At 43.7% G+C, this 14841-nt stretch overlaps 3 protein-coding genes across 11 annotated transcripts in view; 2 read left to right on the top strand and 1 right to left on the bottom strand.

Annotated features, from left to right (window-relative positions):
- The first annotated feature begins 312 nt into the window (after positions 1 to 312).
- ZNF576 (zinc finger protein 576) lies at positions 313 to 2999 on the top strand. Of its 3 annotated transcripts, none has more exons than XM_029577723.1 (3): positions 313 to 430; positions 1323 to 1553; positions 2091 to 2999. In XM_029577723.1, exons 2-3 carry the CDS (start codon positions 1328 to 1330, stop codon positions 2654 to 2656), a joined length of 792 nt encoding a protein of 263 aa, XP_029433583.1. In that variant the 5' UTR covers positions 313 to 430; positions 1323 to 1327; the 3' UTR covers positions 2657 to 2999. The 3 variants fall into 3 exon arrangements, with proteins under 3 accessions (XP_029433583.1, XP_029433582.1, XP_029433584.1); XM_029577722.1 differs by lacking the exon at positions 313 to 430 and adding an exon at positions 445 to 711; XM_029577724.1 differs by lacking the exon at positions 313 to 430 and adding an exon at positions 738 to 1205.
- A 140-nt stretch (positions 3000 to 3139) lies between these two features.
- LOC115076364 lies at positions 3140 to 12344 on the bottom strand. 7 transcript variants are annotated; one of them, XM_029577711.1, is made up of 7 exons: positions 12083 to 12344; positions 9908 to 10575; positions 8876 to 9455; positions 8598 to 8721; positions 6756 to 7073; positions 5650 to 6111; positions 3140 to 5024 (listed from the first exon to the last, which is right to left on the bottom strand). In XM_029577711.1, exons 5-7 carry the CDS (start codon positions 7009 to 7011, stop codon positions 4381 to 4383), a joined length of 1362 nt encoding a protein of 453 aa, XP_029433571.1. In that variant the 5' UTR covers positions 7012 to 7073; positions 8598 to 8721; positions 8876 to 9455; positions 9908 to 10575; positions 12083 to 12344; the 3' UTR covers positions 3140 to 4380. The 7 variants fall into 7 exon arrangements, with proteins under 7 accessions (XP_029433571.1, XP_029433567.1, XP_029433572.1 ...); XM_029577707.1 differs by having other exon boundaries at positions 8876 to 10575; XM_029577712.1 differs by lacking the exon at positions 8876 to 9455.
- A 249-nt stretch (positions 12345 to 12593) lies between these two features.
- Positions 12594 to 14841, top strand: part of LOC115076365 (zinc finger protein 239-like) — a 42110-nt gene continuing 39862 nt past the window's right edge. Inside the window, exon 1 of the mRNA XM_029577716.1 lies at positions 12594 to 12702. The gene's annotated coding sequence lies outside the window, so the exon portion shown is untranslated. The remainder of the gene's footprint in view (positions 12703 to 14841) is intronic.

Here is a 14841-nt window from a genome sequence, read left to right as displayed (position 1 = left end):
AGTTACAACATAATTTAATTCCCATTTCCCGCACCAGACGAATAGTGATTGTTAACTTAGAAGAAAGGTCATTTACATTGCAATAATATTTTGTGTTTTGAAGTCGAAAAGTTCCATTTATGTCCAAATATAGGGAAATTCATCTCAAGAGAAGGTTTAAGGAAACTTCAACTTAAAACACAAAGGAATAGAGCGATGGAGGGTGGATGGATCAGGCTGGTGCTTGCGGGAATACCTGAGAGGCGCCAGGTCAGACACAACTAACACCGCTCATGATGTTAAGCCCTCGAGAAGGACCTCGGCAAAAGGCGGCGCTTTTTAACGTCAGCGGAGCGTCCCGGCCCGGAGAGGACCCTCCGCTAGGTGGCCTGCATTGTGCCTGTTCCCGACTTGGAAGGAGTCAAACGCTGGAACAGTGCTGAGGGAACCGGTAATGGAGTGGGAAGTTCAGTAGTAGGCAGACGCCCTTGACCGGCAGCCTCCAGATTGGGGGGCTAGGGGCGAGTGGAGCACCTACACATAGAAAAGGAATCTGGGAGCAGATAAACACCTCCAGGCCAATCTCGTCTCTGCCCGGCTCTTCGCCTATTGCAGTCGCTATTTAATCTTGCGCTTTATCACTTGCACCCTTGATGTTGGAGATCCTTTGTGCCTAGCGTTTCCACCTCATCCGGGCGATGATCCAAACCAAGTTTTTCCCCACCTCATGCAGTGAGCTGTGGTTCTGATTTCTCAAAGACAAACAGGACTACATTCTATATATGGCAAAAACCAGGACTAGATCAGCCTCTTCTGGATGAGCTGTCAGCCCTATAACTGTACCCATCCCAGGCTTCTCAGATCTGTCCTACTGACCTGACAGCTAGTCGGGTTTTCAGGCAATCCACACTGAATATGCAGGAGATATATTTGGATATATTGAACGTCCCAGGTTTGCAGATTTTTCCTGCATGTTCATTGTGGATAGCTTACAAAACTCACTGGTTATGTGGTCATCAGGGCCTATTTAGGAAACTCTGGACTAAGGATACTCTTTGCCTGCCTCTTGTTCCCCCTATTTCTGAGAATCATCTCTGTCTACCCCAGAATGTTTTGAATAGCTACAGTTTTTACCCCAGTCTCCACCCTACCTCTCCCTTGATAAGTTGCTTCAAATAGCCACCATCCTTTCTGCAGAGAAATAATTTCAGGTTCCTGTATAGGAGGTACTGCTGATCTCTTTTCCCTGTTTACAAAATATTTAAAGGTTTCCCATAAATTCTTAGTAAAACTCGCTGGAGGGTGATAGCATTTTGTACTGATATTTTTTTTTACCCTTTCAGGGACCATGTCTGAGGTTACAGATCCTGAGCACAACCTGCTGAGCACTCCTGGGAAAAGCCTATCAGGGATGGATATCAGCTGTGTGAGAGGTGATATCTTGCCAGCAAACGTTGTAGCAGCCCAGTGGGAGCATGAAGGATTCTGTGTCATTGGGGATGTTGCTAACTCAGAGTTTCTGCATGGTGAGGAAGAAAAGGATGGTAAAGAAACGCATCCCAGTCTTGCAGAGTGTGAGTACTGTTTGGAGAAGGGGGGGAGCATGTGGGGGGATAAAGCATTTTATTGCTTATAGAATGGTTTCCTCATGAAGCTAAAATATTTTGGTGGGTTTAGATAAATCTGGTGTGTATTTTTTATTAGCATGGAAATGTTGTAAGGGCTTCATTTACAAAAGGATTTGAGGGGGGACCTTCTCCCTCTGGTTACGTTTACAGCTTCTGCTTTGCTATTTTGCTTTTTTTCCTGCACATATTGGTTGGCATCAATATTTCAGTTTAATCTCATAGGTAAAAAAAACAGATGCAGCTAAAGGAGAGCAGGTTAAAACCAGCAAACAAAAAATGAACTTGTTAAAGAAACAGCTCTTGTTTTTAAGAAAGCAGGGGCATTAATTTTTGTGTACAAATATGTACACCAAAGCACCAGACAAAAGTTTAAAAAGATGCAGATCGAAGCAAAAATTAAATGCTGCTTTACAAAGTATGAGCAATCAGTATTCTTATAAAGTCAGGAGTCCTGGTTCTTTTCTTTCATTCTGTCTTCTTCAGATCCCCTGGAATCCACCCAGTGCTTCCACTGCCTCATCACCTTCCCTGATGCAAAGTTCAAGGAGCGGCATATGAAGCGGGAGCACCCTACAGACTTTGTGCAAGAGAAGCTGCAGGGGGCGCTCTTCCTCTGCTTTATGTGCAGCGAGTCATTCCAGACATCCAGCCTACTCATTGCACATCAGCGCACCCACACGGAGCCTGGGGAAGAGCCAACGGCAAGGGACGGCACTTTCCGGTGTGAACAGTGTGGCAGGGGCTTCAATCAGCTGGACAGGCTGCACATGCACCGTCTGGTGCACCTGGGGAAGAGGCAGTTCAGGTACTCGGACTGGGGGAAGAGGCCTTTTCAGTGCCCTCAGTGTGGCACCTGCTTCACCCAGTCCTCCAACTTCCGCCGGCACCGGCAGATCCATGTGGAGGAGGCAATTCACGAATGCATCATCAAGCGCAAGCTGGTGCTTGTGGATAGGGGTCAGTATAGGTGCACAGAGTGTGGGGAAAAGTTCCCCCAGGAGGCAGAGCTCCATGAACATTACATACAGCATGCCAGAGGAGACCTATAGCACTAGCTATGAACATATATACAGTATGACAGAGGACAACTTACAAAGCATTTTCTGTGGACATAATATACACCATTGCAGAGGAGACATGTGGACATTAAATACTGTGCAGTAGAGAGGAAACAACAGCACCACTCATAGACCTTAAAGACAGAGTGTAATTCATAATATAAGTGATGAAAGTGGCTCTAGCAAAGGTTTCTAATGATGCTCAGCACAGTAGTACCCCCAATTATCTTAAATGCATAACAGGGGAGCTGTAAAGAAACATTTGTAATCTTTATTCTCTCTTGCAAATTAAATTACAAAATCAGAATGGGGGAGTAAAATGTTTTTGATTAAATTGTTTGCAGATTTTTTTTTCAAATGTGCTAGTACTATACTTCTGCCTTAATGTGTAGATATCAATAGTGGAACGTCAGCCTGCTCAGGGTGCTACATTCCAGTAATCAGTTTATTGCACAAATAAACACCAAATGAGAGTGTGGAGCAGAAACATTTTATTAGGAACCCCAGCTGCCAAGACAAACTGAAAACAATCCTGCAAACACATCATAGCAGTCTCTTGGCCTTTCTGTCATTTGTATGCTGATTCTTGGTACTGAACAAGTACAGCAAAGTCTGTCATCTGAGCGAAGTGCAGATGCTACTTTATACAATTTTAAGAAAGCCTTTTCCCTATAGAAAAGCAGTTTAATATTTAAGGAACAGAACCTGTCTTATTAGTGGACCTCTATTAATCCTGGGAGATCTAAGTGACTACAGTACTGCCCAAAGGACCCTTTAGGGCAGGGGTCCCCACACATTTTAGAGGAAGAGCCACATAAGACATTTCAAATCACAAAAGTGGCGGGGAGGGTCTCTCAGATGTTGCTGGGATGAGGGAAATGGCATGTTTGGCCCTTTGGATGATTTGAAATGCTGGGTAAGGAGGAAAGCAGGTGGCAGGGTTCTTAATGTGTTAGCAATATTTCTTAATTTCTTAGAAGCTGCTCTGAGGTGTGGGGTTTGTATATGTGCGTGTGCCTATGCAAATAGAGAACACTTCCTTTTCCTCCCTCCCCTCCCCTTACACACACATGCACTTTCAGTCCCATTCCTTCCTTTCCTTCACCTGCTCCCCTGCCTTTCTCTCTCCTCTCTTCTCACACACCCCCACTTTCCCCTCCCCCTTCGCATCTGCCTCGTGATCTATTGGTAGGGCCTGCCCCTCCTGCCTGCAGCTTTTTCAAAGGCCATAGTCTGGCAACTCTGCTATTGGCAGGGCCTGGGAAACCCTCCCAGACTTTCTGCTGCTGCCACTGCACCTAAAGATAGGGATGGAAGAAAAACTTTCCTCTGCAGGCCAGATCCAGCAAGCGAGAAAAAGTATGGCAGGCCAGAAAACTGAGCGCTGTGGGCTGGATCTGTCTACAGTTTGGGGAACCCCTGCTTTAAGGTTTCAACACCACCCATACCAGAATCATCTTTGGGAGGGCTGCTAAGAGGTAATTACATAGATTGCAACGTCTAGGTTTTTCCAAAAGTAACATGGGTGCTGTAGAACACGAGGAAGAGTGCCAGGCAAAGCAGGCTCATCTACAGGAAGGGCATTTTTAGCCAAGTCCTTTTATAGGAATGTAGGAGGAACTATATTTAATAGATGAGCGAGCGACGCAGTGGTCTGATCTTATGTGCCTGCTGCTTCCATCTGCCATGTTTGGATATACGTTTGTGATTACTGATCACTCACTAGTCTTGCTTTTGTGGGGGCGGGTAGGTCTCTGTGTCCCCATGGAAGAGGAGCAATAGGTTGGGTTGGGTTGGTGCTCTGCCATGGGGAGGTTTAAGAGCACACAATGTGCCATGGTAGGAAGGGGAGCAGAGTCTGCATGGCAGTGAACATCGGAAGATAATGGTGGTAAAGTGAGCCCATTGGATAGCCCACGGCTGGCCAGCAAACTAAGGGTGGCAGCAATGTTCTGGTTGACAGCCAGCTGGTTCCGGTGCAGCTGGAGTGCCTGGGCGCTGAGGCTCCTCATCTCACTGCCCAGCTCACACACACGGTTGCTGAGCTTCTGCATGCTCTGGCCAAGCTGGGACACGAACACACCAATGTCATGCACACGCGTATTAAGCGCACCCAGAGCCTGCTCCACCACGCTCATGGAGCTGCTCAGCCTCTCCACCACAGACTCCAGGTGTGATGCAGTGGCAACACTCTCTCTTTGTGCCTGGAGGGGGTGTAGCGGCTGCAGGTGGGAGAGTGGGACATCGGAGGTTGTTTGCTGGAATCTAAGTGGTTCTGCTTCTCGACTGCTTCCAGTGTGACTCTGAATAACCTTCAGCCTTATGTTGTCATCATCGTCCTCTGCATCCGTACAGAGAGCTGTAACAGACCAAGATAAAAGCAATAGTTACAAAGAAAAAAACATTGTGGGGATCAATGCTTTCTAAGTAGTAACTGCCCCTGCACAAGGCTCTAATCAAGAGCTTTGAATAGCAATAATTCCCTTTGCTGTCTGAGGTCTGCTGTAGGCTATGGTCAGAAAAGGAGAAATCAAACAATCCATAAAGCTGGGAACAGTGTAAAGGGGTTAATACCCTCCCTTTCATTCAAGTGGGTCAGTGGGACTTGACTTACACATTCTTTTTAGTATACAGTGCAGTCGCTGTATTGGTCCTGGAGAAAATACAAATCTTAGTAGGTTTTGATACCTTTTTGAGGGAAAAAAAAAAAAGTTACAAGACTTCAAATGCCACTGTCCTACAACATTTTGGTTTGGTCCTTTATAAAGTTTCATAACCTACCAAGCCTCCAGTTTATACTGTAATGTTTCTAGTAAAGCATACTGATATCAGAAGACAGCAGGGGAAAGCAAACTCAATGAGCTGACAAGTCCTGTCTCCATCTTTAGGGAAGGAAAAATGGAAATCAGTGGAGAACTGTGCTCTAATGGTGCTGAGGAAGGGATGGTTACCCTGTACTGAAAGGACAGCCCCGCAGGACTTACAGGTGCAAGAGAGGGACTCAATGGAAGGCTCCAGCAGCTCGGACACCCTCCTTTCCTCCACCGAGGGGGGCAGGTTAGACCTTGGACCCCTGCCAGGCCTCTCACGCCACTGAACACTCCTCCTTTTGCGAGCCCAGCGCTGCAGATCATACCACTTCTTCCGTACATCACCACCGGTCCGCCGGCTGTGGCCCAGTCCCCGCACTTTGCCCGCAATGCGCCCCCAAATCCTCATCTTAGCCTCCTTGCCCAGTCTCTCTCTGCCACGGCCAAAGAGAGCTCCCAGGTTCCGCCGCACCTCCCGGATGATCAAGTCCACCTCGTCTGGGGTGAAGTTAGGCTTTCGCTTCTCCTCATGATTCTCTCGTCTACGTCTGTCCTCTTCCTCTTCTGAGGTGTCCCCATGAGAGGAAAAGGATAGAGAGGGGCTCCCATCCAAAGGTACAAAACCGGGATCTTGGCCTAGAGCAGTTACACATTAAATAATTAGTCCCACTTGCTTTTCTAAGATGTGTTTTTTTCAGCATTTATATTTCATATTTTAAAATTTCATTTGAGCTAATTGAAAATTTAATATTTATTTTAACAGCTTTTCTATACAGACAGTAGGCACATCATATTGGTTTACATCAAACAGTAGATGGAAAATACAATGAAAGGGGATATTTTTAAATAATTTGCATTTCTGCAGTGTTTTTCCTCTGAGCAGGATCTCAAAGTGCTCTACAATGAGAAAAGACAGGCTGCCACCTCTGGGTTGGATGGCCTGCCAAACGTTTCTGGTTCTTGGGTTACTTGGCTATTCCCAAGCAGGAAAGTAGAGAAAAGGATAACAACACTGTATGATTATCAACTTCCAACTCATTAAATTAAAGCACAGAGCGATAAAGCAACTTGCCTAAGGGAATCCATGGAAAAGCCAAGGATCAAAACAAAGACTCAAGAACATAAAATGACTTGCCCTAAGGTCACATAGAAAGAAAATGGGAGTATGAAGATTAGAACTAAATCTAAAGGATGGCTGGACCATGTCACATTTCCTCCTCAGCATAAACCCTGCAGTAAAGAAATGGCATACACTGATAACTCTGCTCCAGCTGACTCACCTTGAAGTTTAGCACCTGGGCTCAGGGTTCCACTGTTTAAGCAAGGGTAGAATTCCTCATCTGAGAGAGGCTCCTCTTTGATTTGTGCACACTTCTGGTCTGGCAGGATTTTAACCTGCATATATTCCAACTGGCAGAACCTTTCCTCCCTATGATTCATCTCAAATTGCGGGGACTCCTGTTTCACCCCTACTGAATCTGGATCTGTGATTTCATCTTTCCCTGAGAGCTCCAGGCTGCCATGGAACATTTGCATATCTCCAAGATCCTGCTTCCAGGGGTTCTGCCTTCCATGCAGAGAACAGCCTCTTCCTGGTGCTGAAAGACAAGCGGAATAGGTCAGTTCCTTTAATGGGATAGCCAGGACATAGCCTAATATTTGCATTTCAGAGAAAATTCTGAAACACAAACTCACTGAAAGCAATGTCATTATAGTCTTTTCTGTATTTTAATATTTTACTGTTATTCTTCACATGGGTTTGTGTGTATATTTGTATTGTGTTTGTGTCTGAGTGGGTGTAGGGAGCACGTACTGTTCCTAGCATATGTTAAAAGTTAACAACCTGCTAATTGGTCAGTGAGATTTTATGTCCTCACAGACCCTTCTGCTAGGAATGCAAAACTGTTAGATTTAGTAGTTGCCTAGTGGTTAGAGCAGCAAGCTGAGAAATAGGGAAGCCAGGGTTCAAATCCTGCTGATGTGCCTTGTGATCTTGAGCAGATCACTTCACCCTTCATTACCTCAAGTACAAAAAGTTAGAGTCCTATTTCCCACAGACACACAATGGGAGAAAATATTTAGTAAATACATCCCTTAGATTGTAAACCCTCTGGCAACTGGGAACAGTTTACAATACCTGATTGTATCATGCCTTGAGCTACTAATTATGGTGTGAGCTAAATGATTGGTAAGAAAAAAAAATAAAATCACACTATTATGAGGACAATTTCCAAAGGGATCTAGGCACCCAACTATGGAGTTATAAATTAACCAGCTACTTTGTACCCACTATGCAGTTTACTCAAATTTACCCCTTTTATGTATGGCTTTGGAAACATGTATGAACTATCATACCAATAAAGTTTCCTAAATCTAAATTTTCCTTAGAGGCACTGGAAGTGGAGGTAGCTGGTTACCTTAGACTAGAGACTGTTCCTAAAGCACAAACTCTAATTTGACTTTTATTCAAAAAGATGACCTTTCCTTCCTAATGAGATCACATTTAGTCCACATCCCTAAAAACATTCTGGATTTTGTTTGCTGCCCTGTTGAAGGCCTACAAGAACCAGAATGCACCCATCAGCAGGTTATATCATATAAACCTGTCAATTTACAAACCCTAATGCATATCAGGGCTCGTAATTGTTTTTCCTAATTGAAGGAAGAACTATAAAGCCTAGATTGCTCTTTGTTTCGCTTATATTCTTATGGCTAGCTCAACCTGTATTCAAAGTATGCAGGAACTAATAGCCCTTGGTTTTCCTACTAATCACCTAGCCTACCAATCCCATAATGCGCTGGGAGTAGATTACATACTCATACCCTTTCTGAGTCTGCGTCCTAAAGTTCATTCCTGGAATTGCGTTTGCCTCCCTAATGAAAGACAGGACTTCAAGTACCAGCTTGCACCAGCAGTCAACGAGGAACCTGGTTCAACCTACAATTGTTCAATGCATGCTGGGACTTGTAGTCTTCTTTATTAAAAGCAAGATTACGAATCTCAGAATGCTTTGGCGGCCACTTCCATGCCCCTTGCCGACTAATTCCAGAGCTCCGGCCTCCGGATTAGGTTACCCACGGCTTCCTCCACTCTTACAAGAACCTCCGTACTCCCAGCTCACCTCCGCTCTTGCGGTAACCCCTTTCCTCCGCTCCGCAACCAACAACGCCTCTCAACGTCACTTCCGGCTTCAACTTCCCCCATCAGCTGACCCTCACAAAGGGTAATGGGACTTGTAGTTTCCCCTAGAGGAAAAGTGAGACCCTTTGCGTCAAAATTGCCCCTAAATAACACTCTGCGCCATACACCTCCACCCCTCCAAAATCCTTTCTATAAATAGGGACTGAAAGCTAATACCTAGAAAATGAACCATGTAAATGGCTTTCAATATTTTTGTACCTTATGCAATGCAGACCTCTACCTCAGAAACTGCAAACGGGATAAAACACAAAGCCGTAACACTTTGAACACCGCTTACTGATTCAGAAAGGGCTTGAGGTGGAGGAAGGACACAGAAAAAAAAAAGTCATTCGCAAGCCTGCCGTGTGACGTTCCGTGCGCACCAGTCCCCCCTCCCCTTCACGGCGTTGTTGCTGTAGTTCATACCCTCTCCCCCTTTCAAACAGTCCCAGACTCCTTCGAATAAATTATCCAGCTGCATGTGCTGTTCATGATTGTTGTTTTGTTTCCAGATGTACGTGACCCACTTAGATTTTTTGGCAACGTCCTGTTATCGACATTGTATGGAGAGGTTAATTTAGGCAGTCAGCACAGATTTAGAAACTAATCATATCTGGAATCTATCCTACATATAAAGTAACTAAGAGCATACATAATCTTTGCCTATGGAACTGTTATCATATATTCTTTATCCATTTTCATACACAGTCATGGAGCTTTGGGATATTATAGAAATGGTGTATAAATAACAGTTGTAGTATAATTCACAGTAAGTGCTGCCATGCTCTTTCCAGATAATCTAGATTTAAAAAAAGAAAGAAACTGTTAAGGTACAGACTGAGGAGGCTTTAACATTGTCATTATTACAAGAGGAAGAGGGGCAGAAGATTTTGTCTCCAGCACTGACATCGCCTCTGCCTAAATTTGGCCCTGGGCACAAGGATAAAGTACAAGGTAGTGGTATCTCCCTTTCTTCTTTGAATTCATATAGGAGAATTACCATGCATCAATACAAACTAGGTTACAGAAAAGAGACCCCAGCAGTTAAACTCTTTGTAACAATCTCTAGGTGCCAAGTGCTTCAAAAACCCAGGACACAAGATAGTGGCGCAAGCAATATGATAATAAAGGAAATAGTTATTTTAAATTAATAGTACTAGGAATGGGAGAAGCTAAAGCTAAGAGGCTACAATTCACCCCTGGCATGCATCATGTAATGTTTATGGAGGTCTGAGATCAGATGAAATTCACCCTTGCATTCTGTGCAGCGCAGACAATCTTCCTGCATGTTCACTGTAAAGACATGCTGCTGCAGCTGGGAGTCCTTATCTGAATCCCTCTCTTCTTCCTTCTTGTTGAAGTTTTTCTCACACCCTTCTACAATATCCATGCATTTGTGGTGGTAGAGCTTGGGCAGCGACTCAAACAGCTGGCCACATGTTGGGCAAAGAAAAGGGTCCAGTCCAGCCCTGTGCTTTAAGTCATGGGACAGGGAGAAACAGCTGCTACAGTCAGGACAGGAGTGCACCTTCCACCAAGCAGCCATCTTCCCTGTATGAAGAACCCAGGGGTCCAATCGTTCTGCAGCATGCTCATTCTGGTGGGCCCTCAAGGAGGTGAAAGAAGAGATATTCTCTCCACAGTCTGTACAAATGTAGCTATGCCGCTTCTCTGGAGGGGAAGAGGGAGGTTGAGGAGTAGGAAGCCCGACAGGCTGTGTAGGAGGGTGCCGCACTGGTGTCACTACTGCATGGTACGATTGGTGCACTCTGAGACCCCGGGATGTCTGAAACCTGCGAGGACATGCCCCACAGATGTACTGCCTGCGGAAGGAAGATGCATGGGAACGTGACATGACCTGCCCAATGCCTGCAGCATCTCTCATCCAAACATCCTACTGTTTTCTGGCATTTTATGACCTTAAAGGCAAAAAAAAAAAAAAAGCGAGTTTAAATGAATACACTGCATATAGAACCAAGAGTTAAACATGTGTCAGCTGTCTTCAGATATTAGTGATTTCAAGTGAAGAGAGAGCAATGTCCTGAAACTCCCAAAGCATCAACACAGATGAAGAGAGATTTCAGGGGAGAGAGAGTCATTCTAAATTTAAGTTTTACTGAAATTAAGCATACCAACCACAAATGGCTGAACCATAATTAACAAGCTGACATACATTTCACATATGTATTTCAATTTTAAAAAGGGTTAAATCACACATAAGTGAAATATAACAGCATACTTTAACTTCTTTTCATTTTTGTTAGATGAAGAAAAAGATGTTGGGACAGAAAGCCATAACCAAAACATGAAAGAAGAAAAAGTAGAAGACAGACAAAAAGGAGCCTTCACAGATGGTCACTCCAGAGAAGCTAGAAAGGGATCCCATACTTCACAGAACCATAGTACATTCAAACTTCTTTCTGCTGTCAAGCTCTCCATAGTAAGCACATCCCTGCTTCTTCTAGTCTTCCATTTCAAAAAAAATATGGATATGTAAAGCTTTTTTTTTTTCCATTCAGTTAGCAATAAGCAATAGATAGAAGATGAGAAGTCAAATTTTTAACCTTTTTTTTTTTTTTTGTCTATACCTAGAAGTAACTTCAGAACAAAAATTCCTGCATCCCAAGGCAGATCCAAGAGGATGAGATTCATCAATAAAGATGAGTATATATTAAAAGCTATGCTTTTAAATAATGCAAAGAAAGGAAACCTAGGCTTCTCAAAATTGCCCTGGGGACCCTCATCTAGTCTTGTTTTCAGGGCCACAATGAATATGCATGCCTACTTTGCATACATTGGTAACCCAGTTTATGCAATTTATGTCATTCATGTTCATGAATAGCCTGAAAACTCGACTAGCTTAAGGGTCCCCAGAACAGGTTTGGGAAACCCTGAATTAAAGTCTCTCCTTTACATAACTGCCAAATACTTAAACCATTTGAACACTCAACTTCTTTCCTTTAAATATTTTACTGATTGCAAAATCAAACGCTCCATGTGTCTAATTAGTGAACACTGTGGGGAGGATTCAGCAGCATAAACGTTCCAGCAATATTGTAATTGGTAAAGCAAGAACAAAAAAAAAAGTGCTTATAACTTCTTTTCTCTCTGTCATTCTGGTTTCACATTACAGCTGTGTGAGAGTGATTTCAAAATATCTTTGCAGATCTAGAAAAGAAAGATGAAGTTGGTTTTACTGCTCCCATTTCAAAGCATTTTGCACATATAAAAGAAAAGCTTTGGGAAGGTATTTAAAAAACCTGCACCCTATTGAGTATCTGTGGGCCAGATGCATTACAAGCCATTTTCTCATGGGTATAGCATAAGAGCAAAGCCTTAGTAAATCAAGCTCCTCCCCCCCCAAAATCACCCTAATCCAGTACCCGTTAATGACTGCCAATGTACTTGTAGTTTGTATGGAATTACCTGATCTAGCGACATCCAGGTTCGTTGGCAACTGTTTAGGCCCCTTTAGCGACTAACAGCAGGAAAGCTCTCTGACTCCACCCAAGCACAGCTGCAATGGTGAGGGCCCTGGGTAAGGGAACAAACCACCTAATAAGTGTGGAAGGAACTATGAGGCAGTGACAGAGGGTGCAAACGTTCCGGTCAAAGGGAGGAAATAGGGGGAAGATTATTTTTAATATAACCTCTTGTAAAGGTAAACCACAAAATCAGAAGACCTGAACTGTCTCATAAATAAGTCGGGATAAGGGAACTCCAGTCATCTGTGGATACCTGTTCCATAAATTAAGCATCCACCACTCAAAGTGCTCCTTGACCATTGGTTATCAAAGGTCAAGGTAAGCAATCAAGAGACCCTTCCCAGATCTCACAGCTGATTGGCTGTTCTAGTCAAAGCCTACTAGACCTCACAGCTGATTGGCTCACAGGTCTTACCCATAGGCTTCATTCTTATATCAGAGTGATCCAGATGATATTCAATTGCCTTCCAAGGAATTCTGGGATGTGTAGTGCTGCTTTTAACCATTGAAACAGGGACGGTACAGCCCTAAAACTCCAGCTTATCCAGGATGCAAAAGCAGGTCAGGTACCCCTTTCAAAATATCCCATCATTTTAAGAACTTAATTGATAACTTTTAAAAGAACTTTTTATGTTGAACCTTGCACAATGGATGGATGCATTAAAAATGTAGAAATCCAGCCTCCTATCTCTTATGTACAGAGGATTCTCTTGTTTGACATGCAAGCATTAGGTTAAAGCAGGATGCAAACTGTATTTATGTTAGATTAGATTCCTAGCAGATTTCTCTTTCTTTTAAAAATCTTAACTTTTAACAAAAGAAAAAAAAATCCCCAAAATTCACACTTTCTGAAACTGAGAGCATACTGGTGACCTCTTCATTCAGTGACGTTACTTTTATTAGCTGTGGAAGAGCATTGCATTGAAGACACAGAAACAAACGTACAGTCAACTATTTCCACACCTCTCTTTCTCTGAGGGTACAGAGTTCTGCCCAGCCATTGCCTTCACAAACCTCTCAGCTTATGAGGGTACTAGTTATTTATGTTATTTATTTAAAATTTCTCACTAACTGCTTCCCCAGTTCATCCTACCCTGGGAAATGAGCACTCGCCCATTCAAAAGGTTGCCAATGGCATCACCAGTTGTCATAATGAATATGCATTAAATAGATTTGCATATTCTGAGTATCCAATGTATGCAAATCTATCTCTTGCATATTCATTATGGCAATCCTAAAAATCCAACTGGTTAGGTGTGCCTCTAAGAAAGGGTTGGGGAAACACTGATCTACACTGGGCAGGCAGAATGCCGTAATGTTAATCCTGAGTCCGGCCATTAAGTGTTCCTATAGAGTGATGGCTGAAACTTCCTCCTCCCCACCCAGAGCTGTGAGTGTGGTCTCTGCAGCATATCTCCAGCCCAGCCAGCCAAAAGAGCAGAAGTCAGGTCTGAGGAACCCAACCTGACAGGCTGATGCAAAAAAGGTGCATTCAGCTGAATGTATCTTGCTGCCTGAACTTACACACACATTTTCTGTGAGCAAAACTTACTACCAATGCAGCAAGGAGTTCTGCACACAGAAAATGTGCGTTCTTAGCGCTCCCATGCAAATGAGGGCATTAAGTAGTGCTCCCCGATGCAAAGACTGCATTTGGCCAGTGCACCTTTTTAGCACTGGAAACTTAATTCCTGGGTCAGAGCTGGAGTTAGGTTGTTAGGGCTACAAAATAAATCAAAATAAAGACCTAATCAACTGTTCTATCACATCTGGTAGTATCGCAGACCCACTTAAAATTGTGGTAGTAAAGCCCCTCCTACAAAAAAAACAAATCTTGACCCCTCAGACCCTGCTAATTACCGACCTATTTCCAACCTGCCTTTCATCTCTAAAATCCTGGACAGGGTGGTTAACAAACAACTTACTGACTTCTTAGAAGACTGCAACATCCTCCACCCTTCACAATTTGGTTTCCATAAAGCTCATAATACAGAATCCCTATTACTATCAATGACAGATACTATACTCAAAGGCATCGACCACGGAAACTCTTACTTGCTCGCCCTCCTAGATATTTCGGCAGCCTTTGACACTGTCAATCACCAAATCCTAATGACCCGCCTGGCAGAAATAGGTATTGCAGACACAGCTCTTTCCTGGTTCTCCTCCTATCTCAACCACAGAGAATACCTAGTAAAAATTGATAGCCACCAATCCTCACACATCCCCATCACAGAAGGTATTCCCCAAGGATCCTCCTTATCCTCCACCCTGTTCAACATTTACCTCCTACCTCTATGCCACTTACTGTCTGACCTAGGCTTGAAATTTTTCTTATATGCAGACGATGTGCAGATTCTCATCCCGATTCAAAAATCAATAGATGAATCCATGCATTTCTGGGAATCCTGCCTTACCTCCATAAACTCCATGCTATCCTTCACTTAGCTCTAAACGCCTCAAAAACTGAACTACTCATCCAGTCATCCTGACCGCACTCCCCACCACACACCCCAGAACACAACCACAGTTGCATGCAGTAAGAGACCTGGGTGTCCTCAGATCATCACCTAAACGTTAAACCCTACATCAAATCTCTCCTAAAGGGAAGTTTCTACAAATTAAATGTCCTCAAGAAACTCAAACCCCTACTCCACACTCAAGACTTCCGTACTGTAGTTCAGACCACCATGCTTACAA

The sequence above is a fragment of the Rhinatrema bivittatum genome, chromosome 14, assembly GCF_901001135.1.
Source record: "Rhinatrema bivittatum chromosome 14, aRhiBiv1.1, whole genome shotgun sequence".
In the NCBI taxonomy this organism is placed as follows: Eukaryota; Metazoa; Chordata; class Amphibia; order Gymnophiona; family Rhinatrematidae; genus Rhinatrema; species Rhinatrema bivittatum.
This window is presented reverse-complemented; position numbering and strand designations above follow the sequence as displayed.